The 27,981-nt window shown below is 54.5% G+C and overlaps 1 protein-coding gene across 2 annotated transcripts; it reads left to right on the top strand.

Annotated features, from left to right (window-relative positions):
- The first annotated feature begins 831 nt into the window (after window positions 1–831).
- Window positions 832–24,510, top strand: Strn4 (striatin 4). Of its 2 annotated transcripts, none has more exons than XM_051207831.1 (17): window positions 832–1,153; window positions 7,040–7,143; window positions 7,731–7,804; window positions 8,927–9,005; window positions 10,978–11,175; window positions 12,831–12,972; window positions 16,057–16,216; window positions 16,740–16,853; window positions 17,210–17,304; window positions 18,621–18,796; window positions 18,873–18,920; window positions 19,540–19,661; window positions 22,149–22,319; window positions 22,423–22,563; window positions 22,853–22,951; window positions 23,138–23,224; window positions 24,278–24,510. In XM_051207831.1, the coding sequence occupies exons 1-17, from the start codon at window positions 872–874 to the stop codon at window positions 24,445–24,447; spliced, it is 2,262 nt and encodes a 753-aa protein (XP_051063788.1). In that variant the 5' UTR covers window positions 832–871; the 3' UTR covers window positions 24,448–24,510. The 2 variants fall into 2 exon arrangements, with proteins under 2 accessions (XP_051063788.1, XP_051063787.1); XM_051207830.1 differs by having other exon boundaries at window positions 17,189–17,304.
- Window positions 24,511–27,981: the final 3,471 nt, after the last annotated feature.

Below are 27,981 nucleotides of genomic sequence, written 5' to 3'. Positions count from 1 at the left end.
CCGTAACCATAGCAACTGTCCTACAGCAGCAGCGGTTCTCTAAATAAAAACACCTGGTTGGTTTGTCCATGGACCTCCCATATGGGAAGGGGAGATAGTTACTATGGTAACACGAACTGGGTTGGCTAGGGGAGGGGTGGGGCAGAGACATTCTTAGAGGAATGTCTTTGGGGCTGGGTTCTTTTCTACCTGAGCACTAGGTGAGGAGAGGTTGTCATAGTAACTGATGAGGGTAGGGCCAGAAGAACCACCAGGGACTTGGGTTACCTTAGCAACCTCCTCCCGGTGGGTGCAATGATAGTTGAGGTTAGGGGCTGCACATAAGGAAAATGGGAGGGGGCTGGAAGAGACCTCCAGGTTGGAAAGGGTTGCTATGACAACAGACTTGGTCAGGGCTAAGGACGGATCCCACTCCCGAAATTACCCCAGGTGGTCTATTTTTTTTTTCTCTTCCTCTTATTGAGAGAAAGTGATGGGGGGTGGTATTTGCATCTGGAGGGTGACAGGGCTCTGACATTGGAGAGGAGGAAGACAGAAGTCCCGTTGTGTGTCACTCCTGCAAGGGGGACAATTTGCAAGGGGGCCGTAGGTCCTCTACCCAAGCCGAAGCAGCAACCCCCCCTCCCGTGTCAGCATCTCGGAGCGTGCACACCATCGGGGGAGGGCGGGAGGGGAGGTCGACCCCGGGGTGGGCGAGGCTCGCGCCCAGCCCCGCGCTCGCCGCCGCTCCCCTCGCCCGCCGAGGCCGCGCGTCCGCGCTCGCGCCGGCGCCGGCGCGCGCACGAAGGGGTGGGGGCGTGTGAGTGCGAGGCCGCGCGTCCGCGCAGGCGCGCGAGGCACAGCGGGCGCGCGGGCCGGCCCGGGGGCCTCCATGATGGAGGAGCGAGCGGCCGCCGCGGTCGCCTCGGCCGCCTCCTCCTGCCGCCCTCTGGGCTCGGGCACGGCTCCCAACCCGCCGGCGGCGGCCCCGGCCTCCAGCCCCGCTCCTGGGCCCGGCCCGGTAGGTAAAGGAGGGGGCGGTGGAGGCAGCCCGGGCCCCGCGGCGGGCCCGGAGCCGCTCAGCCTGCCCGGGATCCTGCACTTTATCCAGCACGAGTGGGCACGCTTCGAAGCCGAGAAGGCCCGCTGGGAGGCCGAGCGCGCCGAGCTGCAGGTGAGCGCCGCCGCCGCCCTCCCGCCCCGCCCCGCCCGGCCCCGGCCCCGGCCCGGCCTCACCCGCCGCCGCCGCCGCCGCCGCCGCCATCTTGCAGCAATGGCCGCCGGGACGGCCGGGAGGGGGCGGGCGGGGACGGCGGCGGGGTCCCCGGGGCTTCGGGGCGGGACGCGGGCCGGGACCGGCCGCGGGAGCCCAGCCGAGCCGTCCCGGAGCCGCGAGTGGGAGTGGCGGGCCCGAGCCGTGCCTGGGGACAGGGTGCCGAGAAGGTGGATGGGGTGGAAAAAATGAAAGCCGCCTCGGATGCGGACTAGCCCGGGCGGGATGGGCTCGGTGCCTTTTGTGTGTGATGACAGGCTCGCGCTCGACATCCACCGGGTGCCAGGGGTCGAGACAAGGAAAGTCTGAGAAGCTGGCCTGGGGCAATTCACTGAAAAGTGGCCGCGCCGGGACTTCTCGGGGTGGGAGGGAAGGCTTATGGTGTCGGGTGTCCAGGATGGAGTTCGGGGGCCTCCCGTCCGCGTAGGTAGGACACGTCGGGGATGCGTGGGTAACCGCGTCCGGGAAGGGATTGTTTGGGTGCGATCAGGGAAAGGGCAGTGGGCATGCTCTTGAGGGTGCAGAGCGACAGGACAGCTGGGGGGTCTTGGAGGGAGTAGGGTGATGGTCCTGGTGTGAACGACGCGAGGATGTTAGGTGGGGAACCCTGAACTGTAGGGACATTTGTTGGATACATCCGGTACGAAGGCCAGAGCACCTGTGATGGACTTAGTGAACAGAGATAGATGGCTTCGGGTGGTGAGTTAGGGGGAGACTCCATGGGAGGAGAGGTTTTTGTGCAAGGGTTCCGAAGAGGACTCGATGGTTGGTGGAGAAGGAGTGTGCCAGGTGATTCTTCATGGAATAGGAGTTGGGCAGGCTCTGTGACCTTGAACGAGGGAGGTACTGCTCGTGGGTAGTGGTCCTTCAGATAGAGGAATCAGAAAGTGTGAGAGCACTTCAAGGCCTTGTGGGGGGGGGGGGACCGGCCACCTGGGGTCGGATGGTTCCTAGGCAGGGGTGTTATTAACAGAAATAGTCAGCACTTGGCTTCTGGCAACCCACCTCTGTGTTTCCCTGTCTAACTGAAGTAGGGCCCCAAGTAAGTGACTGACTGGAATTTTGTCCGTGGGGTGAAAGAAGGGAACATCCCATTTTTCTCCCATCCTTAGCTGCTGGTAGCTGAGGCTGTGCTGGGAGAGAAATCCTTATGTAAGTGTTCCTCGCATTGTGCCCAACTCTAACTAAGGCTCTTTCCCAGCTTACATCTCATCAGATCTCAGTACCCCATTATGCTGGCAGTGCCAATGTCATTACCTCACTCAGCAATAATGATAGCAACTGCTATTTCTTCAGGGTGTATTATGCGCTGGATACTGCGTTGAGTACCATGATACACGCTATCTCTTAATTCTGGTAGAATTCTGAGAGGGGAAATGGTAACCCATCCTCTCCTTTTTAACAAGTGGAGGAGGAGGTGGAGGATGAGGAGGAATGGGGTTTTGCACCACAAGGCGAAACCTTTGGATCACAGCAGCAAGTGCTGATCTTTCTTTCCCCTCTCCGTTACTCAGCACAGGTGAGAAAAAGGTCTCCAGGGAAGCTTAGAGGTCTCAGCAGGTCACCCAAGCCATCAGAGCAGAGTGAGGGCTGAGTCCTGGCCCGGAACGTGACAGCACAGCTGACAGCATCCACTGTAACACCCCCCCCCCAGCTCAACCTTGCCACGCTCCTGCCTCAGCATTCTGAGTGTTGGGATTACAGGCGTGTGCTACCTCTTAATGAGAGGCACTTGTCTGTAGCCTTTTGTGGAACTCATGGAGGGCAGTCTGTAAGAGGGGCCAGCATCAGCACTTGTACTTTTGTTACATTGTAAGTGAAAGGTTAGGGGAGAGAGAGAGTACATGCACAGGATGAATGGGAATGTATTAGAATATACCACTTTGTGACTTCATAAGTCATACATTTAAGTCTCCTTTTCCTTTTAGCACAGAGAGCCTTTTTTTTTTTTTTTTTAAAGTGTAGTATTACCTTGGGTATTTATACCATAGCTTATTTATTTTGACCCTTGTCAATGGGTTTTTAGGATTGTTTCTACCTTTCCAGCCCTGTCAGAAATATCTTTGAGATCTCAAGAGACAGCTCAGTTCGTAAAGTACTTGCTAAGCAAGTGTGAGGGCTTGAGTTTGCCCCCAAGGACCCAGGTAAAAAAAGGTGGGCATGGTGGCACACACTTGTTCTTCAGTCCTGGAGAAGTGGAGATGGGTAGGTCCCTGGGGCTCACTGGTAGTCAGCCTACCCACCAAGAGCTCCGAGCTAATGAAAGGTCTTGTCTCAATAAACAAGGTAAGGGTGCCTGAGGAATAGTGTTTCTGTATGCATGCATACACGCGCGCACACACACACACACACACACACACACACACACACACACACACACACCATGATATAGCTTTGGTGACTGAGTTTATCCTGTGTGATATAGAGTAGTGAAGTAGATCTCTTTATAAAATGATGATTGATCTGTCTTTTGTACTCCTTTTTACATTTTTGTTTTAATTTTTTTGTTTTCTTTCAAGACAGAGTCTCATTATGTAGCTCTGGCTATCCTGGAACTCACAATGTAAACCGGGCTAACCTTGAACTTTGCAGAGATCCGCCTACCTTTGCTTTCGAGTTCTGGGATTAAAGGAGTGCACTACCACAGCTGCCTAATTTTATTATTTGTTTACATGTTTGTTGTGAAGGTCGGATGACAGATTGCAGGAGCTGATCTCCTCCTTCCTTCATGTGGGTCCTGAGAGCTCAGGCAGCAGGCTTGTCAGCTGCCATCTTTACTCAGCGACTCCCCATGGCCCATGTGCCTCTTTCCCTTCCTTTCTCTTCCTTCCTTTCTTTCCTCTTTCCTTTTTTTTTTTTTTTTTTTTTTTTTTTTTGAGGCAGGGTCTCCCTCTGTGGCTATGGCTGTATTGAAGCTTCATATGTAGCTCAGACTGGCCTTAAACCCACAGAGACACCTACCCACCTCACCCCCAAGTACACACACCTCTAACTCCCTATTGCTGGAATTAAAGGCACTTGCTACTACATTTTTAGTTTTGAGTCAGGTCTTACTCTGTAGCCCAAGATGTCCTCGAACTCACAATGCTTGAGTGCTGGAATTATAGGTCTGCACCATTATAGAAATAATCACATCCCTTTGTAATGGGCATGTACCAACACGTCTGGCAAGCAGCATTCCTTCTCAGTTACCTTTCTTCCATTCAGCACTCACGCTTTCTGAAAGGCAACTTCCTTGAGACCCTTCATGACTGGGCAGTGTCAGTACATGGAGCCAGCCCCTGCTGTTAATGATACAGTGCCCAGGACATGGGCAGGAAGGTGGCTGGCCAGGAGATTCCAGAGTTCAGAGCAGAGAAGTAGTGGAGTTGCACCTGATAACAAGTGGAAATGTGTTGGGATGGATGGCTTCTCAGGAGCAGATGATGTGGCTCCTGCCCCTCAGAGCCTTCTAGACCAGGAGAAGAGGCTGCTTTATTCAGGAGACTGCAAAGAACTGTCCGCGCTTATGCATAAAGTCAATTGGGTGGGGTGTCTACTATGTGCTTCTGAGGAAGGAGCCCTCGGGAAGAGGTCTGAACCTGATGTTCTCGGGATGGAAAGAGTCGATGAGGCTCCGGGGAGAAAGTGTACATTTCCTCTTCCCCTCGGCCTCCTGGGCGCATGGGATCCAGTGGAAGTTCCCTGCCAGGAGCTGTGTGAGCTATAGGCTCCAGGCCACACAGAGTGTGAGCTCAAAGGTGGGTGGGAAGGTCTGCAGCAGGAGGGTGCTGCCTTAAGAAGCAGCCTGGAAGAGATGCAGCCCCAAGTCGGAATTCAGTGTTGAGCCCTGTGGCTGGAGGGTGTGGCACATCTAGCTCCCAGCTTCCCTGCTGCCCTCATGTAGGACACTGACAGTCCAGGGCCAGCACTTCCTATTTTTGGTGGGATTCCACCAATGCCAGACACTTCAGCCACATCTTCCTGGTTCTCCTTCCTCTCCTCTGCCAGAAGGACTGGGAAGAGGGCAGCAGACTGGGAGGGTGCGGACGAGACCCCGCTCAGCTAGTCTCAGTTCTCTTGGGTTTTAAAAAAGTTTTCGTTGGATTTATTTACTCATGTGTTTGCAGAGATAACACACATTAATGCCACCCTGCTCAGTTTTATGTGATACTGGAGGTCAGGGTTAGGGCTTTCTGTATGCCAGGCAAGCACTCTGACATCCTTAGCCCAGTCCTAGGGTTTCTGTGGCTACTGCTTTTATTGGGGTGCATCCTCTTAGAGCTTTGCTAAATTCACACTTAGTTCTCCGCATTGTAATTGTAATGACTTAGGTACACATCTGGTTTCTTCTGTGGCTTCCCTGTGCTCTTCCAGCAGACATCGTGTCCATCTCAGTGGCCCATGGCCCTTTCTCCCTTTGTTCACTAACTCTAGCTTCCCATTCTGATGCATGTAGCCTCGCTGTACTTTTAAGAGTACCTTAAGTCTGCCCTGCCCTGTTGTCCCTGTCTTCTGCCTGCAGCTCCCTTCCCTCCCTTACCTAACTTGTGGTCAGCCTCAGTTTTCTCTTAACCATGGTAAAAATGGAGATGAGAGGTAGCAAGCCTGGGGTGCAGAGACAGGGTAGGTAGGTCAGCGTCCTGCCAGCCCCGAGGATGAACAGCTTGAGTGGGCACCTGAGCTCTGCCTGGAAGAACCAGGCAGGTCAGCCTGTGAGCTTTGGGGGAGCCCTGGAAGCACTTCAGACCTGTGATGTGCAGGGAGCGGGGCCCCATCTGCAAGGGCTTGGTCTCCCAAGGTTCTCTTCCTGATGGGTCTGGGTTCAAGGGTTAGGGCCCATTGACTAGCTGGGATTTTGAATTAGTGGACAGGGAAAGGAAATGGAGAGAGGCAGAGGTGGGGAGCAGTGTGGCGGCCCTCATTGTAGGATGGAGCTGCATATGAGGGACAGTGCCCACAGCGCTCTGTTCTCTTAAAAGAGGAAGGCCTGGTGAGCTGCTTAGTGTCTGCAACAAATTAGCAGCAGAGCCCCCAGGCTGCCTTGGGCTGGACCGGTGGAGCCACTCTGGGAAAGCCGGCAAGAGCGCCGTGCTCTGGGCTTTGATAGAAGGGCTGATTGGGGCAGCCCAAGCAGACAGGGAGGAGAGCTTAGCAGGAGCTGTATACCGTGTCTGTGGCACACCTCCTCACGCCCTGGGCAGCATCAAGCTTGGAACGGCTGCTGCATTGCAGCGGGAGCTGAGCCTAGACTCCTACTCTTGTCCCTGAGTGCCAGAAGTAGCTTCCTACGCCTCCCAGCAACAGATGCTCTGAAGAAATAGTGGGATACCACCTCCACCAGAAACCATAGGACAGCAGCTGATTGGGGGCAGGGAGGAGTTCTGGGCTGTTAATGCTTAACACCCCCAAATCATCCCTGACCTAACCCTCGGAAGGCACAGCCAAGTCAGGCCATGCTGTCCCTGTTTGAACCTCATGAGTTAAAAATGGCTCCTTGGCTTTTTTCTTCCTTTTCTTTCTCCTCCTCCTCCTCTTCTTTTTTTTTAAGCTCACACTGGACTTGAACTCGTAGCAGTCCCTTTGCCTCAGCCTCCCTAGTGCTGAGATTACAGACAGCTTTTTTATGGGTGATACTCCTAGAGACCTTGGAGGTGAGCCCAGCCTGTCCTCTCTTCCTGTTGAGCACTGGCATCGCTATGATGGATGGTGCTGATGCTGGGCCTGCATTGAGGAGGGAGGGAGGCACAGCATCAGTGTGACCCTCAGCCCCTCACCCATGCTGTCCTCCTATCTCTTCTGTCCCAGGCTCAGGTGGCTTTCCTCCAAGGCGAGAGGAAAGGCCAAGAGAATCTAAAGACGGACCTGGTGCGGCGGATCAAGATGCTAGAGTATGCGCTGAAGCAGGAGAGGTGAGCCCCGCCCCGCCAGAGAGGTCACTGTTCCAGGTGGGGTCAGGCTGCTAGCTATACTCCTGCCAGCCAGCAAAGGAAGTTTCCCCACCTTCGTCTCCCATCATCCCTAGGAGTAGTGGGTGGAGTTCGGCTCCCAGCAGCAGCTTCAGGGGCTTTGGCAAACCTGTGTGCACCAATTCTGGACAGCTTATTCTTGCCATAGTCTGATGGTGTTGCTGGCCATGGTTCTGGAAGGGACTGAGGCTTCAGGAGGAGGGTAACCGAGACTCTTAGAGCTGGTGCCTGTAGGGCAGGGAGTGAATGAAGGAGACCCTGTGACTTGGGATCTCTGAGGTGGTCTTTCTTTTCCTGTCTGCTCTTTTAGTTTAGTTTTTTTTTTTTTTTTTTTTTTTTTTGAGATAGGGTCTTTCTTTCTGTATAGCTCTTGTGTCCTGAAACCTGCTCTGTAGACCAGATTGGCTTTGAACTCATGGAGATCTGCCTACTTCTGCCTCCCAAGTGCTGGGGTTAAAGGCGTGTGCCACCACCACCCAGCATTGCCCTTCTACTCTTTACTACTCATTTATTGTTATTTGCTGTTTTAGGGCCAAATATCATAAACTGAAGTTCGGGACAGACCTGAATCAGGGGGAGAAGAAGACAGATCTGTCAGAACAAGGTACCCACATTTGCACCCTCCCTTGGCCACCCCCGGTGCAGCAGCTGCTTGGCATAGAGAAGTTGCAGATGGCCTGCGCTTTCTTACTTTGCTCCATGAAAAGCAGCACCAGCTGAGGGTGGAGCTGCATGCTTAGTGTCTCTTCCCATCAGTCCTGTGTTAGGCACTGCCCAGCCCTACCTGTCTGCCACCCTGTTCTCCTTGGGGCACGTTCGATGCCCCAGCAGCTCCTGCTTCCTCCTGTTAGGGGAGTGAGTGGAACTATTAATAGCATGCTGTGGAAAGCGTAGGAAGGACATTGAGGAGGTGGTGTTTGCACTGGGTTGTCATTCAGTCATTTACCCTCAAAAATTGATACGTCATGTGCTGGCTTCCTGTCACAGAACAGGGACACAGCAGAGAGCAGAATAGATGTGGTCCTGTTCTGTGGGCACTGGTGGCTTAAGCTTCTGGATGGAGGGCTCAGATGCCCATGGGAGTGAGGGGATGTTTCAGGTGGGTACTAGTGTTTGGTCAGTACAGGTAGACCCAGTGGCAAGGGCACCAGTGTGCTTGGTGTGCTGCTGATGCTGGGGGTGTAGTGTAGGGCTCTGTAAAGGCCTTGCCTGCAGGGCTAATGGAGGTCATCTTCTCATGGCATGCTTCTACCAAGATGTAAGCTCCTGATTGGTGAGGCCTAGGCATCTAGCCCAGCCTTATAGATGCCCAGTGGATACCTGATGAGCAATTCACAGAGTATGTTTCCAGCCAATGTCACCTCATCCTGGGAGGTGAAAGCTGTTGCATGAGAGGCAGGCTTTCATAGGTGCTCAGAGCTGCTCCAGGAGTGCAGAGGTGACTCGATCCCAGCCAGACTGCCCACTCCTTGTATAAGAAAGCAGCACCCAGCTCTGCTGTTATGGGGGGGGGGGGTTGTTGGCGGTGGCCAGTCAGGAGCCTGGCACTGAGGAGAGCTTCCAAGAGAGGAGTCACTCTCTTGGATGGGAGAGAGTGGGTGGGTGGAGCGCACTCAGGAAGTGGGGACAAGGGCTGTGATGGTGGCACATTCAGACTTGTGAGAGGATGGAGGGATGACAGGGAAGTATCCAGACATGACTGAGACGGCCTCTTTTCTCTCTCTAGTCTCCAATGGCCCTGTGGAGTCCGTCACACTGGAGAACAGCCCATTGGTGTGGAAGGAGGGGCGGCAGCTTCTGCGACAGTGAGTGACGGGGAGGGGTGGAGCAGGGTGGGGCATGTGGGCTCAGAAGATAAGCCCAAGGAATCCTCAGTCCTTCCTGTCCTCACTGGGTCCCACCCAGCCATCACTGACAGGAACTAGGGGGAAGGCTTGCAGCGGGGGCACCCTCTTACACCCCAGACTTGACCCTGGATGCTTCTCTGACATTTCCTTTTAAAAGAATAATGTTGGAAAAAAAAAATAGTTTTTAAAGGGTAAAGTTAAATTATAGCAATTGTGGTACCTAGGTGCTCTGGGGTCAACCCATGTCCTCAGAGAAGGTGAGTCCTATTGGCTTGCCCTTTGAGAGGTGAGCTGTCTACCTCATGAGAGGAGAGAGGCCCCAAACAGAATTGGTGGACCACCAGCCTCCAGCCAAATCAGGATTTTTGTTTCTTTAAAAATCTTAGCATTTAGGATACCTGAGAAGTAAATAATTCCATTTCTGAGGAACTATGACCCTGTACACATTGGCATCTCCTCCATCAGCCTCAACATTTGGAGAGTTGCCCTGAGTAGAGAATGGTGTTCTCTGTACTGTGTTAAGAGCCAGGACTCTGTTTTTACTCTTCTTAGGCTTTGTAATGCTTTGACTAAGTGTTATCAAATCTTCTGTATAGATTAGCTAGGTCATATAATGTTCAGGATCTCATGGATGGAATGTGGCTTAAGGGTTGAGCCCTTACTTACTGCGGGTCAAGCCCTGGAGACCATCCCCAGTGCCACAAAAATCACCGCTGTGTAATAGGGCACCCTTCTGGAAAGCCAAAGATCTCAAGAGCCAATCCATTGTGAGGTGTTTTAGTCTTAGGACTCATGGCAGAGCTCAGGAAGCTGACCTCAACTGCCTTCAGCTCAGTCTCTGCAAACTACTGCCTGCTTAAGTGGGCACAAATAACCCCAGAGGGCCACGAGACAAATGTAACGAGAGCCAGTCACAGTGCCTGTCCTGTGTCACTGCTGGCTTGCCCCTGATTCTCACTGGTGCAGAGACCATTTGATAAAGGCGTGGAAGACCTACAGTGGGCTCTCAGGCAGTCACCTCTAAAGCCCACCTTCCAGACTGCCAGGCTTCTCTACCCCTCTGTCCCCTGGGAGATAAGAGCCTGGGCCATACACAGGCATTGCAGAGATGACACAAGCAAAGGAGGGAACAGGCACCCTAGGGGGCCTCCTAACCGGGCAGCGAGGCAGTACTGTCCCTGACCTTTGGGAGCTGCAGATACCCATGATTGACTTTTTGATCTTTTTCTCTTCTTTTTCTTTTTCCTTTAGGCCAGTCTCAGCTGGCTTCAGTTTTTTAAGTTGCAGAAGTAATAAATGCTCAGGTGTAGAAGTAAGTAGAACAATACGCAGCATTCCCTTGCGGGCTGCGGATGTAGCGCAGTGGTAGAGCGCTTGCCTCGCATGTTCAAGGCCCTGGGGTCCCTCCCCAGTACTGCAGAAAAAACAGTGTACTCTTGTGTCCTGGATCCTCCCCTGCAGAGGTCACTGTTGCTCAGTTTATGTCTGTCTTCTAGACGTCCGAGAAGCAAACACAAGTGTGTGTCTGTGTGTGATGAAAACACACACACGTGCCTTCACACTCTATAAAATCTGGAATCTCGTGGAACATGGAACATATACCATGTTCGCTGTGCTGCTGATCACAGCCATCTTTCTGTGGCGCTCTGCCTTCGTCACCTTCTGCCTAGTGTCCATCAATGGACATCTGGCCTTTCCTGCACGTGGGCTCTCCTCTACATGTCGGGGACACCGTGCGCCATAGCAGCATGCATGGGGACCAGGGCTTCCATTGAGAAGTATCAGAAGTGAAACTGCTGCTCAGGGGTTGCTTCTGAAAAATTGCCGTCTGCTCTTTGGTGGCCTCTCAGAAGGCTGCTGGGTTCTGCATGGCCCCAGCAGCCAGAGTAGCTCAATTCATGTGTTACCTGACCTGCCTCTGTTCCCACAGGTACCTGGAAGAGGTGGGCTACACAGATACCATCCTGGACATGCGGTCCAAGCGTGTGCGTTCCCTTCTGGGTCGTTCAGTAGAGCTCAATGGGGCCACTGAGCCTAACGAGGGGCCACCCAGGGCTTCACCAGGCCCAGGGGGACTTAGCGGTGGCGAGTCTCTGCTGGTAAAACAGATTGAGGAACAGATCAAGAGGTGAGACCCTGAGCAGGGATGTTATTCTTCCTCTCCCTGAGGAAGGCTGGGCAGTAAGTCAGCCATTCCCAGCTCTTCTGCCAGCCCTGTTAGATTGTGGTGTGAGCGCCACCATTGCTAGGCTTCTCCTTTAGGTTGTCACACGGCCTTTTTTCCTAGCTGAGGGTAGACCTCGGGTGGTTTGATTGCAGAAGGAAACGTGTGAGGAGGCGTCTGCTCTTGCCTCGGGCCTCATTTGTTCATCTTCCCATCGGTAGTTGGTATCCATCAGAAGCAGTAGTGTCGTCATTAGGTGATGTTAAGTGCTATGAGGAATGTGAAGACAGTAACAGGAGATCGCCAGGTATTATGGCACACCCCTATGGTCCCCGCTACTCAGGAGGCAGGCACAGGAGCCTGCTTGAGCCCAGGGTTGGAGATCAGCCTGGCCAGAGAAGGAAATAATAATAACAATAACAGAAGTAGTACCCCTCTTGGTGACTGGGAGGTAGGACTACTTTGTGGGGGTAGCTTTTGGCCAGAGAATAGCAGGAAAAAGTGCTCTAGGCAAGGGCAGTCCTGAGGGCCAGATTCAGAGACAGAAAGGCTTGATCTGTGTGGGATGTAGGAGGCCTGTGTGGCATGGCTGCTACAGTAAACACACGAGCCTTGTGGCCTGTGGTCTGTGGTGAGGCCGGATCTCAGGAGGCAGATCACGAAGTGCCTCCCGGGCCACGATACATAGTGGATGCTCACCCACAGGGCTGTCCAGCAGATGTGTATCATCTGACAGCTTAGTCTGCTTTGAGGAGAGTTTGCGGAAGCAGGGAGGCCAGGTGGGGGCTTACGGTGGGGTCCAGGCCAGGGCTTATGGATCTTAGCGATGGGCGGGTAAGAAATGGGCTCTTGTGAATTACTTAGAGGGACGGGGAGGGAAGGAAGTCTGATGAGTGGATTGGTACCTTCTGAAGTCAGGAACCTGGTGGGGGACGGCAGGAGTTGCAGTCGTGCAGCAGTGTTGAGGGTAAGGTGTCTGTCTGTGTGCCCCGTATCAAGAGGCCACATGTAGCTTGGAACCCTAAGCATCTCTCTCTAGTTTATAGCACACTGGTGTTTGGGGAGGAATCCCACTGTGGACCCCAAGGGCTCGTAGGTCTAGAAATGGACAAGGAGAGCTGGAGGAGGAAGCAGCAGCCAGAGAGGAAGCAGAGGTGGGTGTGGAAGGAGCAAGTCCTCAAAGAGGAGTGGCCAGAGAGGACGCTCCATATTGATCTCCGTAGAAAGTAGTATCTATGTTCTGGCAGTCGACAGTTGTGCTGTGACAGTAGACAGCAGGAGGTGACTGGATGTTGCAGAGTGGCTACTGCTCTTGGGCTGATTAGGACAGAGGCGCTGGGCTTACCCGGCTCATATTTGACCTGGCCAGGTGTGGGTCAGGCATGTTGAGGGGTGCTGTGGCACTGGTTGGAATTGAGTGGATGGGAGGCAAACCTTGGGTGTGTATGAAGGTCCCAGGATTGATGGTGCATGGCAGAGACCGAATAAGCGGCTGTGCGTGCTCAAAGCCAAGGCTCCATGGGGCTTAGGAGTTCAGCTGTGTCTGGGGTGCCTCCCTCTCTGACATCTTGTCACCTGGCAGGACTGACATCCCTCTGCCTGTTTTGCTATCTTGGCAGAAATGCAGCAGGCAAAGATGGCCAGGAGCGCCTGGGTGGCTCTGTCCTTGGGCAGATCCCCTTCCTGCAGGGCTGCGAGGACGAGGACAGTGACGAGGACGATGAGCTAGACAGTGTTCACCACAAGAAGCAGCGTGTGAGGGTGAGCCTCCCGTGCTGCCCTAGCATCTGCCCCGGGCCTCCCGCGCTGCCCTAGCATCTGCCCCGGGCCTCCCTGGTGCAGCCCTAGCATCTGCCCCGGGTCTCCCTGGCCTCAGATAGGTAAGGCCCGTCCTACTGTCCATCTGTGGTCCTACAGGCCAGCTGGTGCCCCAACCCACGTAGGGCTGCTTCCTTTCAGCTAGCCTGCCCCCACCCTGGGACTTTTGCTTTCTGTCCCAATGTCCTGAAAAGGGTGTGAAGCACAGGCTCTCAGTAAAGATGTGTGAATGGAGTAAATGTGCCAGGACCCAGGCCTGGCTGAGGTCTGGGGAGTTCCGGTCGCTGTTGTGGTCGGGACCCTTCCTTTGGACACTGATGATGAGGTAGCATCCTGACCTTGTAGGCATGTCCTCACACCTGGCTCCCGGCACCCGTAAGGTCCTACCTCCGTGGTCGTGCGCTGTTTTCAGGGTTCTGTTCTTGGCTGTGGTGTGGCCTTAGTTGCCCATAAAGCATCTGCTGAGCCCTTCACAGTCCAGCTCTGAGCAGGCCATTCGACAAGACCACAAGTGGACCAGTAGGGGTTTGTAGATGGCCACCTACAGGATGTGCTGGGGCTGGGGGCGGGGCGGGGGCGGAGCAGGGGAAAGGCCTCAGCTTTTCCTGAATTCCACTTGCCCAGATGTGGCTTCTGTGACTCTTTCCCACTTGGTCCCAGCACCCCTTGTCTGCCTTGCCCTGGGGCCACGTGGGATGTTTTGTCCTTCCAGAGCTCTTGGGTTCCCTTCTCTGGACCCTGACAGCCCCTTGAGGTGGCGGCGAGAGGGGCGTGGCCTCCACTCTGTCCTTAGGGCCCCTAGCATGACTTAGCACAGGGTCCTGCCCAGATGGAGCAAAATGGCAGGCCTGGACCTTGCAGGAGGCAAAAGGCTAAAGGGCGTCTTGATGCGGGCGTTCCAATTTGGCAGCCTGGTTCAGATGCTGGAGGCTTGTGTTCCTCCCTACCCCACTTGGGATTGTCTTTCCTTTGTATGTGTATGAGAGAGAATATATGTATGCAGCTGCTACTTCATGTGGACGTCAAGGTCTTCTTCCTCAAGAGCTATCTACCTTGGGTTGCTTGGGTTTGTTTTCATTTTTGGTGTTTTATTTATTAGTCAGAGTTCTCTAGAAGTACAGAACTAGTAAAATAAACCTATAGCCAACTAGATATATATAAATGGGTGGATGGGTGGGTGGATGGATGGATAAGTAGAAAGAGGGTTTATTAGGATGGTTTACAGGCTGTGGTCCAGCTTGTCTAACAGTGACTTTCTACTAAGGGAATATTCCAGAATCTAGGAGTACTGGGCAGTGGGAGCGCACACCTTTAGTCCCAGAATTCAAGAGGCAGAGGCAGGTGGATCTGTGAGTTCGAGGCCAGCCTGGCCTACAGAGTGAGTTCCAGGACAGCCAAGGCTACACAGAGAAACTTTGTTTCTAAAAAATAGACAGACAGACAGACAAAAAGCGTGCAGTAGTTTCCGGGTCCTCTAGTCTGGATGTCTCAGCTGGTCTTCAGTTTTTTGCCAGAACCCTGAAGGAGTGGGCCCCACTGCCAGTGGAGGAGTGGGCTTGCTAGTGAGGGTGGGCAGGCAGAGAGCACGCTCATTCCCGTCCTTATTTGTTATAGGTGCCAGCAGGCGTGGCCTAGATTTAAAGGTGGCTCTTCCCTTTAATTTAATTTAGAAAACCCCTCACAGGTGTGCCCAGGTGCTTGGGTTTTAGTTAATCCCAGATGTGTCCAGTTGACAACCAAGAATGGTCATCACAGTTTTGTTTTTGTTTATTTGTTTTGTTTGACAACAGTTTTTCTATATACTCCTGGGTATCTTGGAGCTTGATATGTAAACCAGGATGGCCTAGAACTTACAGATCTCCTTCTACCTCTGCCTCCTGTATACTGTGATTAAAGACTTGCACACCATGTCTGGCTTACCTTGTGTTATTGAGACAGGTCTCCCACTGGGCCTGGACTTGCTAATAAGCCTTCAGGCTGGCTGACTAGCAAACCTCAGAAACCTCTTCCCGGCACTGCACTGCAAGTCTGCACTGCCATACCTGCCTTTTTACCTGGGTGCTGGGGCTTGAACTCAGGGCCTGAGGCTTGTTTGGCAAGCCTTCACCTGAGTTGGCTCCCCAGCCTCTCGGGACTTTTCTTCTGAGTCTGGATGATGCTTTCTCTTGGGAGCAGCCCTCACAGCAGAAATGGTTCTTCACTGTATTTTGATTTTGTGCTCTGTGGTTCTGACGCTCAGACTCAGCCTCACACATGCCAGGCAAGCACTCTGCTCACGCTCATCCCAGCCCATTTGTTCATGTTTGAGGCAGTTTCACACTGATTGAGGCTAGCCCAGAACTCTTGGCCATCCTTCTGCCGCAGCCTCCCGAGTACTAGTTCAGGCATGAGAGCCATCATAGCCATCCTCCCCGACTGTTGTATCCCAGAAGGCCGGAGTGTTTGACGTGTTCTTGTCCCTCACCTACAAGTTGTTGTTTCTAGATTGAGACCCTGCGCACGACCACCTTGGGAGTCAGCTGTGTCTTGGGGCACCACAGTCTGTTGGTGCTGCCCAATTTGGGGCCCAGTTTGAGGCAGTTGGCTTCATTCTGTCTAGCTTGTTCTCACACTATAGCGTATAGGATGGGTAGTAGTTTGGGTCACTGCACAGGGCAGTGGGGTAGAATGAAGTCTGTAAGCTCCCTCGTCAAGCACACAGCTGGGTGACAAGTGTGTGTTATCACTGTTAGTTTAATCCCAGAGTGAAAATACAAGGTTCTGTGCCGCCGCGGCCCCCCCCCACCATCCCCCCTTCCCGTTGTGTGTCTCTGTACAGATGACTTCCTGAGAGCCATGTATGTGCTGGGGAGGGGCTCGGCAAAGCTGTGAGGAAAGATGAGAGGGCCCGTGCTGGTGGAGGAGGAGACCCCACTGCAGTCTCCAGACCTGGGCTTTGGGGAATGAGTGGGTGGCGTGCCTCCCCGGGAACCTGCTGGGTTTGGTCTCTGGACCCTAGCCCTTTTCCCCCCTTCTTCCCCACCCTAGCTCCCATCCAAGGCCCTGGTCCCGGAAATGGAGGATGAGGATGAGGAAGATGACTCGGAAGATGCCATCAATGAGTTTGATTTCCTGGGCTCAGGAGAAGATGGGGAGGGGTCTCCAGATCCTCTGCGTTGTACTACAGAGGGGAATCCCCATGAGCTGGGTGAGTTGGGGACTGACTGACAGGCCTGGCTAAGACAGGATCTGACCCTGTATGCTTCAGCTGCTTCCTGTCTGGGACTCTGCCCAGGCGGATATACTTCCTGAGATGGGTCAAGGATAGCTTAAGCTGCAAGCCAGGTCCAGGCCCTTACCCTTCCCTGGAAAGTCCCTGCAAACTATGTTCAGGTGGCCCTGCCAGAAGTCAGCTCCAGCCTTCACAGCAAGTGTCCAGTGCCTGTCCACCTCAAGCAGGGGGCCGGATGGAAACTGATGGTGGAGAAGGGGGATGGGCTGTGTCTTCCTGTTTTGTGATTCCTGGCCAGAAGGGCCTTGGGGTCCCCTGGGCCTAGGGTAGAATCAGGATTTGCCTGCCACCTCTAGCTGGGTCCCCAGTCTGTCTGTCCCTGGGACCAGTGCTTCACAGCCTCCACTATTGTGGGAAGGCAGGCCAGCGGCGCTGGGGTGGCCCCTCACAGACTGGGTAGAACTGGGGGGAGAAACGTGCTCATGTCTCTTCCATACAGAAAGCCGTCGGGTCAAACTCCAGGGAATTCTTGCTGACCTCCGGGATGTGGATGGGCTGCCCCCCAAAGTGACTGTCCCACCTCCTGGCACACCCCAGCCCCGGCCTCATGAAGGTAATCTCCTGTCCCATACCCTAGTAACTTGGGGTCTATGACAGGGTAGGGGGGGGCTGCAGAGCTAAGCCCGGGGTTTCTGTGTCCTCAGAAGTAAGGCCCAGTCTCCAGTCTGCAGCCTCCCTGTCCCAAAAGGTCGTCTGTCTGTCTGTTTCCCTCTCTTTTTGTCTGTCCTGCCCTGTCTGTCTGTTCGTCTGTCCCTGTCTTCCTTTCCAGCTGCGATTCTTGATCCTGTCTTCCTGCCTCTCTTCCTTGCTCCTTATCCTTTCTGCCTCTCTTTGCCTCTCTCTCTCTCCCTGGCCCTGCCTGCCCCACCCACCCCTCCCCCCTACCAGGTTCCTTTGGCTTCTCCTCAGACGTCTTCATCATGGACACTATCGGGGGCGGGGAGGTGAGCCTGGGGGACTTGGCAGATCTCACCGTCACCAATGACAACGACCTCAGCTGTGATGTAAGTTCTTGGGGTGCTCATGAGTTCTTGGCTCAGCTCTGACCATGTTGCAGGTCTGGGTTCTGTCCTGTGTGAGAACTGTGAGAGGTCATTCTATAGCCCAGCAGGAGGCTTAACACACCCCGCCTTAGAGACGGGTGGGTGTCTGGCAAACACCTCATTGGGGGGCAAGCTCTGAAAGGCACAGGGGTTTCTTCATCCACACTTTCTTTGGGGGTGTGGGGAGATGATTGCCAACCATGCTGCCCCAACTCAGGTCCTCTGTTGTGAGCGGAACGGGGGGGGAGGGGGGCTTTCTGGGTCAGGTTTGGATGCAGTTTTCCAGGGCAGAAGATCGGGTTGCAGACCCCAGTGAGGTTGGAAGGTAGTGCAGAATGCAGAAGTGAGGCTAGCAGGAATGTACGGCAGGGTTTCTCAAGCTGCCCCGCGGTGGGTGCTTCAGGGAGTGGGGAACCCACCTGAGCACAGATCCTCCAGTTCCTAAGAATCGTGGCAGAAATGCCAGCTGAGCCCTGGTAAAGGTCTGAAGGTGCTGAGCTTCCCTGACAGTCCTGGGTGTCTTCCAAACCTGGCTGTCCCCTCGCAGAGAGCAGCTTCACCTTGTAGACTCTCAGAGCATCTCCCCTGGGGCCTGATGGCTGTATTTCCCAGCCTCCCCTGCCAGGGAACCGTCAAACTCCACAGTCGAGGCTTGTTCCTCAGTTACTCTGACCTTCCCCAATCCCAGCCTCCTTAGAGAGGCTAAGAGCAGCTGTCATCCATGCCACTGCTCTGCTCTGCAGCCCCGTGTGGCTTCCCATTTCTCTGGGCCCTTTGCTTAGCACGAGACCAACTGCAGGTTTCTGCGTGGGACCCGCTGTTCTGCTTGCCGTTGACCCTTGTAGCTTCCTCTCGTGAGGCATGCTCCTAAATGCTGTGTGTCCCCGTTTTCCGTCCCTTTCCCCTTTCCTGGTGCTGGCTACACCCTGCTTGTTTGTCACTACCTCACAAGAGCCTCTTGGTCCCTGCAGAGGAGGCTGGGCTGCCTTGCTGTTCCCTCCTCGTGCTCAGAGTTCCTGGTCCTGTGTATTTAGGACCTGTCTGTCTCCCTGAGGAGCCTCTGAACTGTGAGACCCCCCAAGAGTTAGGCTCCCCCCAGCCCCTTCAGAGTCTCGCACAGTGCTGAAACCTGGGTATGTGAAGGGCTCTTCTGGGCCTGCAGAAGGGAAGTCAGGCTGGGGGCCTGTCAGTTCCAGTCTGCATGGGGTGGCTGGTGTCAGTGTCTGTATGAGTGCTGGGTTATATAAAAGGACACTGAGGCAGCTGCCCATCCCCAGCTGTCTGACAGCAAGGACGCCTTCAAGAAGACATGGAACCCTAAGTTTACCCTCCGCTCACACTACGATGGCATCCGCTCGCTGGCCTTCCACCACAGCCAGTCAGCACTGCTCACTGCCTCTGAGGATGGCACGCTTAAACTGTGGAACCTACAGAAGGCAGTTACAGCCAAGAAGTAAGGATGCCACCCTGGAAGGGGCGGGGCCCCAGCACCTGGGGTCTCAGGGACGAGATTCTTCCTTTTCCCACAGAAACGCTGCTCTGGATGTGGAGCCAATACACGCTTTCCGTGCTCACAGGTAAGGAGATGCCTGAGCCTGTTCTAAGCCCTGCATCCCAGCATTATGGGCTAGGCTGCTGCGTGCTGCCCTGGAGACCTGGAGCAGCAGTCTCCACCCTACGCCCTCTGCACTGGGGCCTCAGCACACCCCTTACTCCCATTGTGGGTTCACTGAGCACTGAGCAGTAAAGGAAGAGAGGGGAAGACTGGACAGGCAGCTTTCCCACCAGGGACAGCCACAGGATAGATGACAAATTGCCTTTGGCGGCGGCCCTGAACATACCTAGGAAAGGGGATTGGTAACATGGCTCAGTGAAGAGAGAACCAACTCCAGGAAATTGTCCCCTGACCTCCGTGTGCATATTGTGGTGTGTGACAATAAATAAACTATTGTAAAATATCTAGGAGAGCCGAGCATGGTGGCTCACGCCTTTAATCCTAACATTGGAGAAGCAGAGGCAGGCAGAGCTCTCTTAGTTCAAGGCCAGCCTGGTCTACAGAGTGAGCCAGGACATCTAGGGCTACACAGAGAAACCCTGTCTCAAAAAACAAATAGCCAGGAGAAACCCTCAAGTTCCCATGAGCAAGGAAGGCCTGAGCCTTAACTGCCTTCCATCACCAACCATTGCACCCTGCAGGGGCCCTGTGCTGGCAGTCACCATGGGTAGCAACAGCGAATACTGTTACAGTGGTGGGGCTGATGCCCGCATCCACAGCTGGAAGATTCCTGACCTCAACATGGACCCATACGATGGCTACGGTGAGGACAGACCCTTCTCACCACCACCTCAGGTCACAGCCCTGGGAAGTAGCTGTGTCAGGCCCCAGGCTGAGTTAGTGTTAGTGGGTGGGGCCGAGGGAGATGAGGCAGGAGGGGTAGTGGGGGGGGGGAGCTGGGCTGCATCTGAGAGTCAACATGAGCTGGCCTTTTGGGTAAGTAGAGGCAAGAGAGCTAAGTCAGGGCCACATGGCTTTGAGCAGCTTGGTGGACTCTGTTCTTGGGGATCAGCCAAGGTCTTCCTGTGGCTCAGTGGATGGGTGTATTAGGGACAGAGGGAATGAGTGGAGAGCCATTAGTGGGACCATGCCACACGGAGTTTGCGCCTTGTTTTTTAGCTCTTTAAGAGTTAAAGTGGAGGGCCTGGCCTTGGTGGTGCACACCTTTAATCCCAACACTCAGGAGCAGAAGCAGGTGGATCTCTGTGAGTTCCAGGTCAGCCAGGGCTACACAGAGAAACCCTGTCTCAAAAACAAACAAACAAAATGTCTTTTACTCAGAGAAGTGGGCACCAAACCCCACCCTTAACTAAGAAGCTATTTGTGATTGGTTCCTGCTGAGAAAGGGAAAGTCGGTCTCTGATCTGTGTCACTGGGTCTGTCAGTCATACTTGTAGGGCAGTCCCCGTGCCCAGGAATAGTTGGACAGCACAAAATAGACTCCATGTTGTTGGGGTTGATTTTTTTTTTTTTTTTTTTTTTTTTTATCCTCTGTCTTTAGTTTGTCTATTTGATTTTTGTTTTTTTTTTTTTTTTTTTTTTTTTTTTTTTGTGTGTGAGAGAGAAAGGACATGAAGTTGGGTGGGTAAGGAGGTGGGAAAAGCTAAGAAAAGCTGGGGAGGGAAAGACTCTGATCACAATGTATTTTTCCCATTTTTATTTTTTATTTCATTTTACATTCCAACCACCGTTCTTTCTCCCGCCCCTCCTTCCACCCTCATTACAATATATTTTATTTAAAAAATTCTTTTAGTTCATTTTTTTTTACAAATGTCCTATAGGTTGAGTATAATGGTGCACACCTTTAATTCCAGCACTCAGGAGGCAGAGGCAGGCAGAGCTCAGTGAGTTTGAGGCCAGCCTGATCTACACAATATGTATTCTATATTCTAGGCCAATTGGGGCTACACAGTAAGATCCTTTCTCAAAAAAAAAAAAAAAAAAAAAAAAAGGTCTTTTAATAAACTCCAGCTCTTGGGGGCTGGAGAGATGAGTAAGTGGTTAAGAGCACTGGCTACTTTTCCAGAGGATGTGGATATAACTCCCAGTGCTCACATGTCAGCTCTCTGTTGTGTGTAACTCCAGTTCCAGGGGATCTGACACCCTCATATAGACACACATACATGCATGCATGCACGCATACATACATACATACATACATATACAACACACACACAAAACAACAATGCACATAAAATAAGGATAAATAAATCATTTTTAAAAAACAGAAAGAAAGAGGCTGGGTGTTGGTAGTGCACGCTTTTTGATCCCAGCACTCAGGAGGCAGAGGCAGGCGGATCTCTGTGAGTTTGAGGCCTGCCTGGTCTATAAAGTGAGTTCCCGGAAAGGCTCTAAAGCCACAGAGAAACCCTGTCTCAGAAAAAAAAAGAAAAATAGAGATTCCAGGTCTGCTTAATTTGAAATGTTTAGTTTGGTTTTTTTTAAGTGAAGAGACACTCAAAGTAATGTTTAGTTTGGTTTTTTTTTAAGTGAAGAGACACTCAAAGTCCCTTACTTAGTGCCCTTGCCCTACTCATTGATGCCGTTTTACTCTCTTTACGTGTGTGTGTGTGTGTGTGTGTGTGTGTGTGTGTGAGTGTGACAGATGTTTGTGAGCCATCACTCCAGCCCCACCTCCACCCCATCTGGGTTTTTTTTTTTTTTTTTTTTTTTTTTTTTTTTTTTTGAGACAGGGTTTCTCTATGTAACAGCTGGCTGTCCTGGAACTCGCTTTGTAGACCACATTGGCCTCGAACTCACAGAGATCCTCCTGCCTCTGCTTCCCCAGTGCTGTCTCACTGTTGACTATGGCCTTGTGCTAAGTTTGTTGTGGCAGGGTACAGAGTTGTATTTACTGTCAAGGGAACAGTGAATGGCCATACTTCAGCTGTCAGCTGGACTCGACCCAGAACAGTGTGGCACCCAACAGCTAAAGAGGCCAGGAAGTGCTTTGGGCAGCAGAGGCTGTTGGGAACCTAGCAAGAAAAGACATTCCAGGGGCTAAAGGGAGGTGATCTTGGTTAGCAGAGATAGCTCCAGTGGCGCCCTGAGCTGCTGACCTTGGCCTTGGGAAGACGGTGTACTCAGAAGCCTCATTTTCTAAGCGATTGAACTGTTTCCTGAGCCCTAGAATCTGCCCGGAGGAGCTCATGGTCAGTGGGCAGCCACCAGGTCCCAGCAGAGCTGCAGCCCCTGGGCCATCCAGTGGGGCTGGCATCCCTAACAACCCATTTCCTCCTGGCCTGCCCAGACCCAAGTGTGCTGAGTCACGTCCTGGAAGGCCATGGAGACGCTGTGTGGGGTCTGGCTTTCAACCCCACCTCCCAGCGCCTAGCATCCTGCTCTGCTGATGGCACTGTCCGCATCTGGGACCCCAGCAGCAGTGGTCCAAGCTGCCTCCATACCTTCCCCATGTCTGGAGGTGAGTGTTAACCCCGATGTCTCAAGCAAGACGCAGAGCCCAGGGCCCCCACCACAGGGCAGGGCAGGCCCCCTGAGTAGCCTTTTCTCCCCTGTGCTCTCAGAACACGGGATCCCCACCTCAGTGGCCTTCACCAGCACCCAGCCCGCCCACGTCGTGGCCTCCTTTCGTTCTGGTGACACCGTTCTGTATGACTTGGAAGCTGGCAGCATCCTCCTCACGTTGGAGTCCCGAGGGAGTAGTGGTGAGGGCCCTGGCCAGGCAGGCCAATGGGACTGGGGTTTGAACGCCCACAGGGCCCCAGTTCCTCCTGTAGCTCTGTGGACCTAGCCATCAGTGAGATGAGAATGTTGCCCATGTGCCCTCAGGGGGCCACAAGCAGGAAGGAAGCAAGGCTCAGTGGTGGCCAGCCAGCTTGACCCAGTGGGCGGGCTGGGTAGCATGTCCCCAATTGCAGAAGTGGCCTGCCCCCTCCCTCTGTCCCAGTCCTGTATTCCTCCTCAGCCCCCTTCCTCTCCCCGCCTGCCTTCCAGGCCCCACACAGATCAACCAGGTGGTGAGTCACCCAAATCAGCCCCTCACCATCACTGCGCATGACGATAGAGGCATCCGGTTCCTGGACAATCGGACAGGTGAGGCCCAGCCTTCATTGTCCCCTCACTGTGTTTTTGGGAGCAGGAGGCGGGGCATACAGGGGTACAGCACATTGAGGCTGCCAGATGCTAGTGTCTACCTTACAGGCTCTCAGCCAGGACACAGCTCTCAGGTAAGGCTTGAGGAGGGAGGCCACTGCCAGCCACTCCTCTGTCCCCTTCCAGGTAAAAGTGTGCACTCTATGGTTGCCCACCTGGACGCGGTTACCTGCCTCGCTGTGGATCCCAATGGCGTGTTCTTGATGTCAGGAAGTAAGTTGGGACCCTGTTGCATGCTGCCCCTTCTCAGGGGAGTTAGAAGCAAAGAGAAGGGCTGCAGCCACGGCAGGCAACTCTACTCTTTAATGTGAGCTAGGAACTCCCGCCTCAGCTTCATCGACTGAACCTGGCAGCCCTCCTAGGGCTGTGTGCATGTGTTGTAGGTGTGTGTTGTAGGTGTGTGTTGTAGGTGTGTGATGTAGGTGTGTGATGGGCCCAGATCTCCCCAGAGTTTAAGCACCTGGTCCCTCTCAGCAGCTGTGTACTCTAGAATGGGTAGACAGGTCTCTTAGGCCAGGCTCGGCTGCAGTGAGTGTGTGCACACGTGCTTGCAGATGTGAGCAGTGGTGGTGAGGCTGTGAGCAGATCACAGTCACTTGGCCTGATGTCACCACGTGCTGGCTGCACAGCTGCACCCCAGACCTCCCGTTCCCTGCCAGGGCATCAGACCCAGTCCCAGCACAGACAAGCCTGCGATCTGAGGCACTGCTTCCAGCCTGCGTCCCTCGAGCTGCACTGACGTGAGGAGCAGAGCCTCGGGCTAGTCTTGTCCTCTCGTGCCCAGCAAAGGCCCTAGCCAGGCCAGTCTGCGGCTTCCTTTCCACTCTCAAGTCCTTGCTGTCTTCAGCCCTCACTGGTGCTTGCCCCAGGCCCTTGCCGGCCCTCTCTGCACCTGGAAGGCTTCCCTCCCTCAAGTCAGGGGCTTTTCACCTTCACCAGGAGCGTGTCTGCTGTTTCCTTTCTTCCACACCATGCTGGGGATAGAACCCAGGGCCTTGGGCGGGCCAGGCCAGTGTGCAGCCTCTGAGGCACACCCTACCGCTTTAAGCTGTCGGTGCTCAGTCTCCCTGTAGGCTGAGAGCTGTCTGTCTGTGGGCATCATTCCTGCCTTCCAGGGTTGTTATGTAAGACAGCAGGATGCTTGACAGGATGGAGACCGAAGGGCCACCCTTCCCGCAGAGCCATGGGAAGAGGGCTGAGCTGCCTCTGCCCCAGGACTCTGAGCTCAGGCTTGGTAACAGCCTGTTGTGCTCCCCACCTGTGCAGGCCATGACTGTTCTCTGCGCTTATGGAGCCTAGACAACAAGACGTGTGTGCAGGAGATCACGGCCCACCGCAAGAAGCATGAGGAGGCCATCCACGCAGTGGCCTGCCATCCCCGCAAGGCCCTTATCGCCAGTGCTGGTGCTGATGCCCTAGCCAAGGTCTTCGTATGATCCCGCCTGGCCTCGCCCTGGCTACACAGTGGCAGAGAGCGGGGCCAGGCCGGTGGGTCTGAGGTGAGGGCCAGAGGCCATTTATAGAAGTTCTAGGTAGGAATGCAGTCCTTGCCCCCAAAGGCATCCCCCTCCGTGACCCAATCCCCTGTCGGATTGACTCGTACCAAAGCCCACAGTCCTGTGAGAACGAGGCATCCCTGGGAAGATGGGAGGAACGGAGGCTACGGTGGGGCTCTGTCCTAACCAGTGGCTTTCCCTTTGTCTCTGCAGGCAGCCCCCAGCCTCCCTTGAGAGGCTGAGTCTCGGCCTCTTTCATCTTCCTGGAGCCTGGTGGTGCTAACGGCCCTTTCCCCAGGAATCGCCCCTCAAGGATGGCCTCTGGAGTATCTGCTCACGCCCCAGCCCTAACTCCCCATACAGCTGTCCCCCAGAGCTGGGCACAGTCAGGGCTGGGTGTCCCTGGGGATCTGTTTGTTTTTTTAAGATGATAGAAGGTGCCGGGCTCCACTCTAGAGTCCTCGCCTGTCAGCTGAAGGGCTGCGCTGAGGCTTCTCCTGTGGCTCTTGTGTGGGCTCCAGGGTGTCCTCTTGGACCTCAGTCCCTCCTGCTTTCCAACACTAACCAAGCCTCTGGGGCCAGGCCTTCCTGGGGAGGGCCTCCACCCCCGGGCTCTCCCAGCCACAGGCCCTCCTTGAGATGGAGAGGGTGGAGTGGGCCCGGGCCCCTAGCTCCTTGTCTGTCTGTATAAATGAGTGGGGTTTGAATGTCGCCCACCCCACGTTATCACTGTGTGATAGTCTGAGTCTCCTCCAGCTCCACACTTTGATCTCTATTTATTTCACTCTTTATTTGGGTCCCACCGGGTGCCCTTGGTTCCCCCCTTCAGGTTCCTGTTTATAAGCCCCGTCCCTTCTGGCCCCAACTTGTACGTGAAAAACACTGTCTCAATAAACCCTTTGGAGTAAGACAAGTTCCCCAGGCCATCTGTCAAGGGGACAGGGAACTTTGGGGAGTGTCGTCTGGGAGAGGGATATACGATGGATCGGCGTCCTCTGGTAGAAGGTGTGGGGTAGAGCTGGTGGCATGTCTGTGGGACCAAATGTGTGTGAGCCCTCCTTCCTGTCACTAAGCGTGTCCCCCCAGGGCAGTACCCTACGGAACAGGCACTACTGTGGCCATGAACGAGTTAGTTGAAGACCCTTTCCTGCCCCGTACCCACTCCTGGACTCAGAACAGGAAGGGAGCTGATAGACCAGTGGTCTAGGCATGGTCTGTGGAGGACATGCAGAGGCCCCCCTCCTTCCCTGTTTAATGTCACCTGGTAGGGGTTAGGCCTTCGTCCTCTCAGCATCTTCATGGCCTCAGACAGCGGGGTAGGGCTGGGAGTCCACACTACTGAGGGAGAGAGTGAGCTCTCAAGGCTGAGACTCCGACCAGCAGGCACAGCATGCCCTCCACCCTCCACCTTGTAGCCCCTCTACAAGGGTCGTGGGGTAAAAAGGGCTGTGAGTCCAGGCCCCAGAGACAGGCCATAATGGGGACATGCCTGGCTAGTAGAAGGTACAGGTGGGCATGTGATTTTCAGGCGACACCCAAGCAGCTAGGCTGTGAGCTCCACGCGGCCCTCCCTCCCCCTCCCCCTTCCCTTTGGGCTCTTTGCTGCTTCCCCAGGTGGTAGCTTGGGTATTCACTCCAGCCTCAGACTTCCTTCCCCAGCCCCTGCCCCCCCCCCCCGGATGTGGTGACAGCCAGCACTGTACCGACCTCAGCTGCCCCAGCAGCACAGTAAGGGGGGCTCTTGTGGACAAGTGGCTGAAAAAGCTCCAGCTTCCTGATTGTGAAAACTAGCTGGCAGCCACTTGCTGCCTGATTATTAGGGTAGAAGTCAGAATTGCTCCTGACGGAGTTGGGGGTCGATTACACAGGCCTGGCCAGAAGGCTCTCAGTAGATGGCAACTTCTAGATTTCCTGGCACTGCACTATTTTATTTCGGAGAAGGGTGGAGGTCAGAGAACAACCCAGCTGGTTCTCCGACTGTGTGAGAATTGAACTCAGGTCAGGAAGCAAGTGCCTTTACCCACGGAGCCATCTCACTAGCCCAGCCAGAGGCTCCCGAGTGTGGTGCCTCCCCTTTTTTCTGCAAAATTTAAGGGCAGCCACATCAACTCGACTTTAGCTGTGTTCCAGGCACCTTATTCCATCCCCTGAATACAGCCTCATGCCAGAGAAACAAAGGTTCACTGCGGGGAAGCCCCTACCTCAAGTCACACAGCCAGAAAGATGTAGGCACCCGCTCTCATGCTCTCACGGGAGGTCAACGAAGTGGTGTCGCCCTTTGTCACACCTTGTTTGGGGGGGTTCAGGCTCCCGGCTCCGTACTCCTCTCAACTCACTGGAGTGCCACAGACCTCCTGTGCATCCTGAGGCCTCGACTTCCCACCTGTGTGCTGGGTGTGTTGTTGAGCAGAGGACGTGTGGCGGGGAAGATCGGCCTTCGGGTTTGACGCCGATTCCCGACCCTTTCCTTGGGGTGAGCGCCAGATCCGGGGGCCAGTCTGACAGCTCCCCCTTTCAACGCCGAGCGCCTGCCCCTCCCGGCCGCCGCGGTCCACTGCAGCGAAAAGTTAACTTTTCTGGCTGGAGCGTGCGGAGGAAGCGCTGACCCTTCCGCCCTTCTCCCACTCGAGCCACCAGATCCCCCCCTGTCTCGTCTCCCACCCCCACCACCACCCCCAACTCCCTGGTGCGGGGTCCCGCCTTCCCCTTCCGCCCCAGGCCCCTCGATGAAGGCTCCGCCCTGTAACGTCACGGAGCTCCGTGCTGATTGGCCGGCTGCGCCATCGTTCCCGAGACTTCCTTCTGGGCCGCTGCCGCCGACTTAAACTTTGAAGGGGGGGGAAAAAGGAGCCACCGCGCTGTGCGACCCTTCCTTGCCCCCCACCCGCCCCGCCTCCGGTAACGCTCCCCTCTCCGCCGCCCTTGACCCAACTTTCCTCCAACTTTCGCGACTTGTGAGAGTCTCTTCTTTCAGCGCTGGCCTGGGGACCCCTCTCTCCCCATCCCTGAGCCAGTCGGGTCCCTACGATCCCCTACGTCCCTGACCAAAGATTCCTGCTTTCTACCCACAAGGCATCCTCGGGCCCGCTCCGAGTTTGAGGCTGCTGCCGTCAAATCTACTGGACCCTGGGATCCCCCTGCTGCGCTCCGCTCTGCTCCGCTCCCAACCTCCTTTCTCCCAGGGGTCTTTCGATTCCAGGGACCTTGCCCTACCCGATTTTCTTTTCTGATTTCTTCTAATCTCTGGGTACCCTCCTCCAAAGCACTGCTTTTGCTTCTGACCTGTGCTCCCTTGACTCCCAGCGTTGACCCACCAGATTCCTTTTCTCTTACTGCCCAGGATCCCGCCATCCTCCAGTTCCTCAACCTGACAGATCTCTCTCTCTCTCTCTCTCTCTCTCTCTCTCTCTCTCTCTCTCTCTCTCTCTCTCTCTCTCTCTCTCTCTCTCTCTCTCTCTCTCTCTCTCTCTCTCT

This window comes from Phodopus roborovskii, unplaced genomic scaffold (genome assembly GCF_943737965.1).
Source record: "Phodopus roborovskii unplaced genomic scaffold, PHOROB, whole genome shotgun sequence".
Taxonomy (NCBI): domain Eukaryota; kingdom Metazoa; phylum Chordata; class Mammalia; order Rodentia; family Cricetidae; genus Phodopus; species Phodopus roborovskii.
This window is presented reverse-complemented; position numbering and strand designations above follow the sequence as displayed.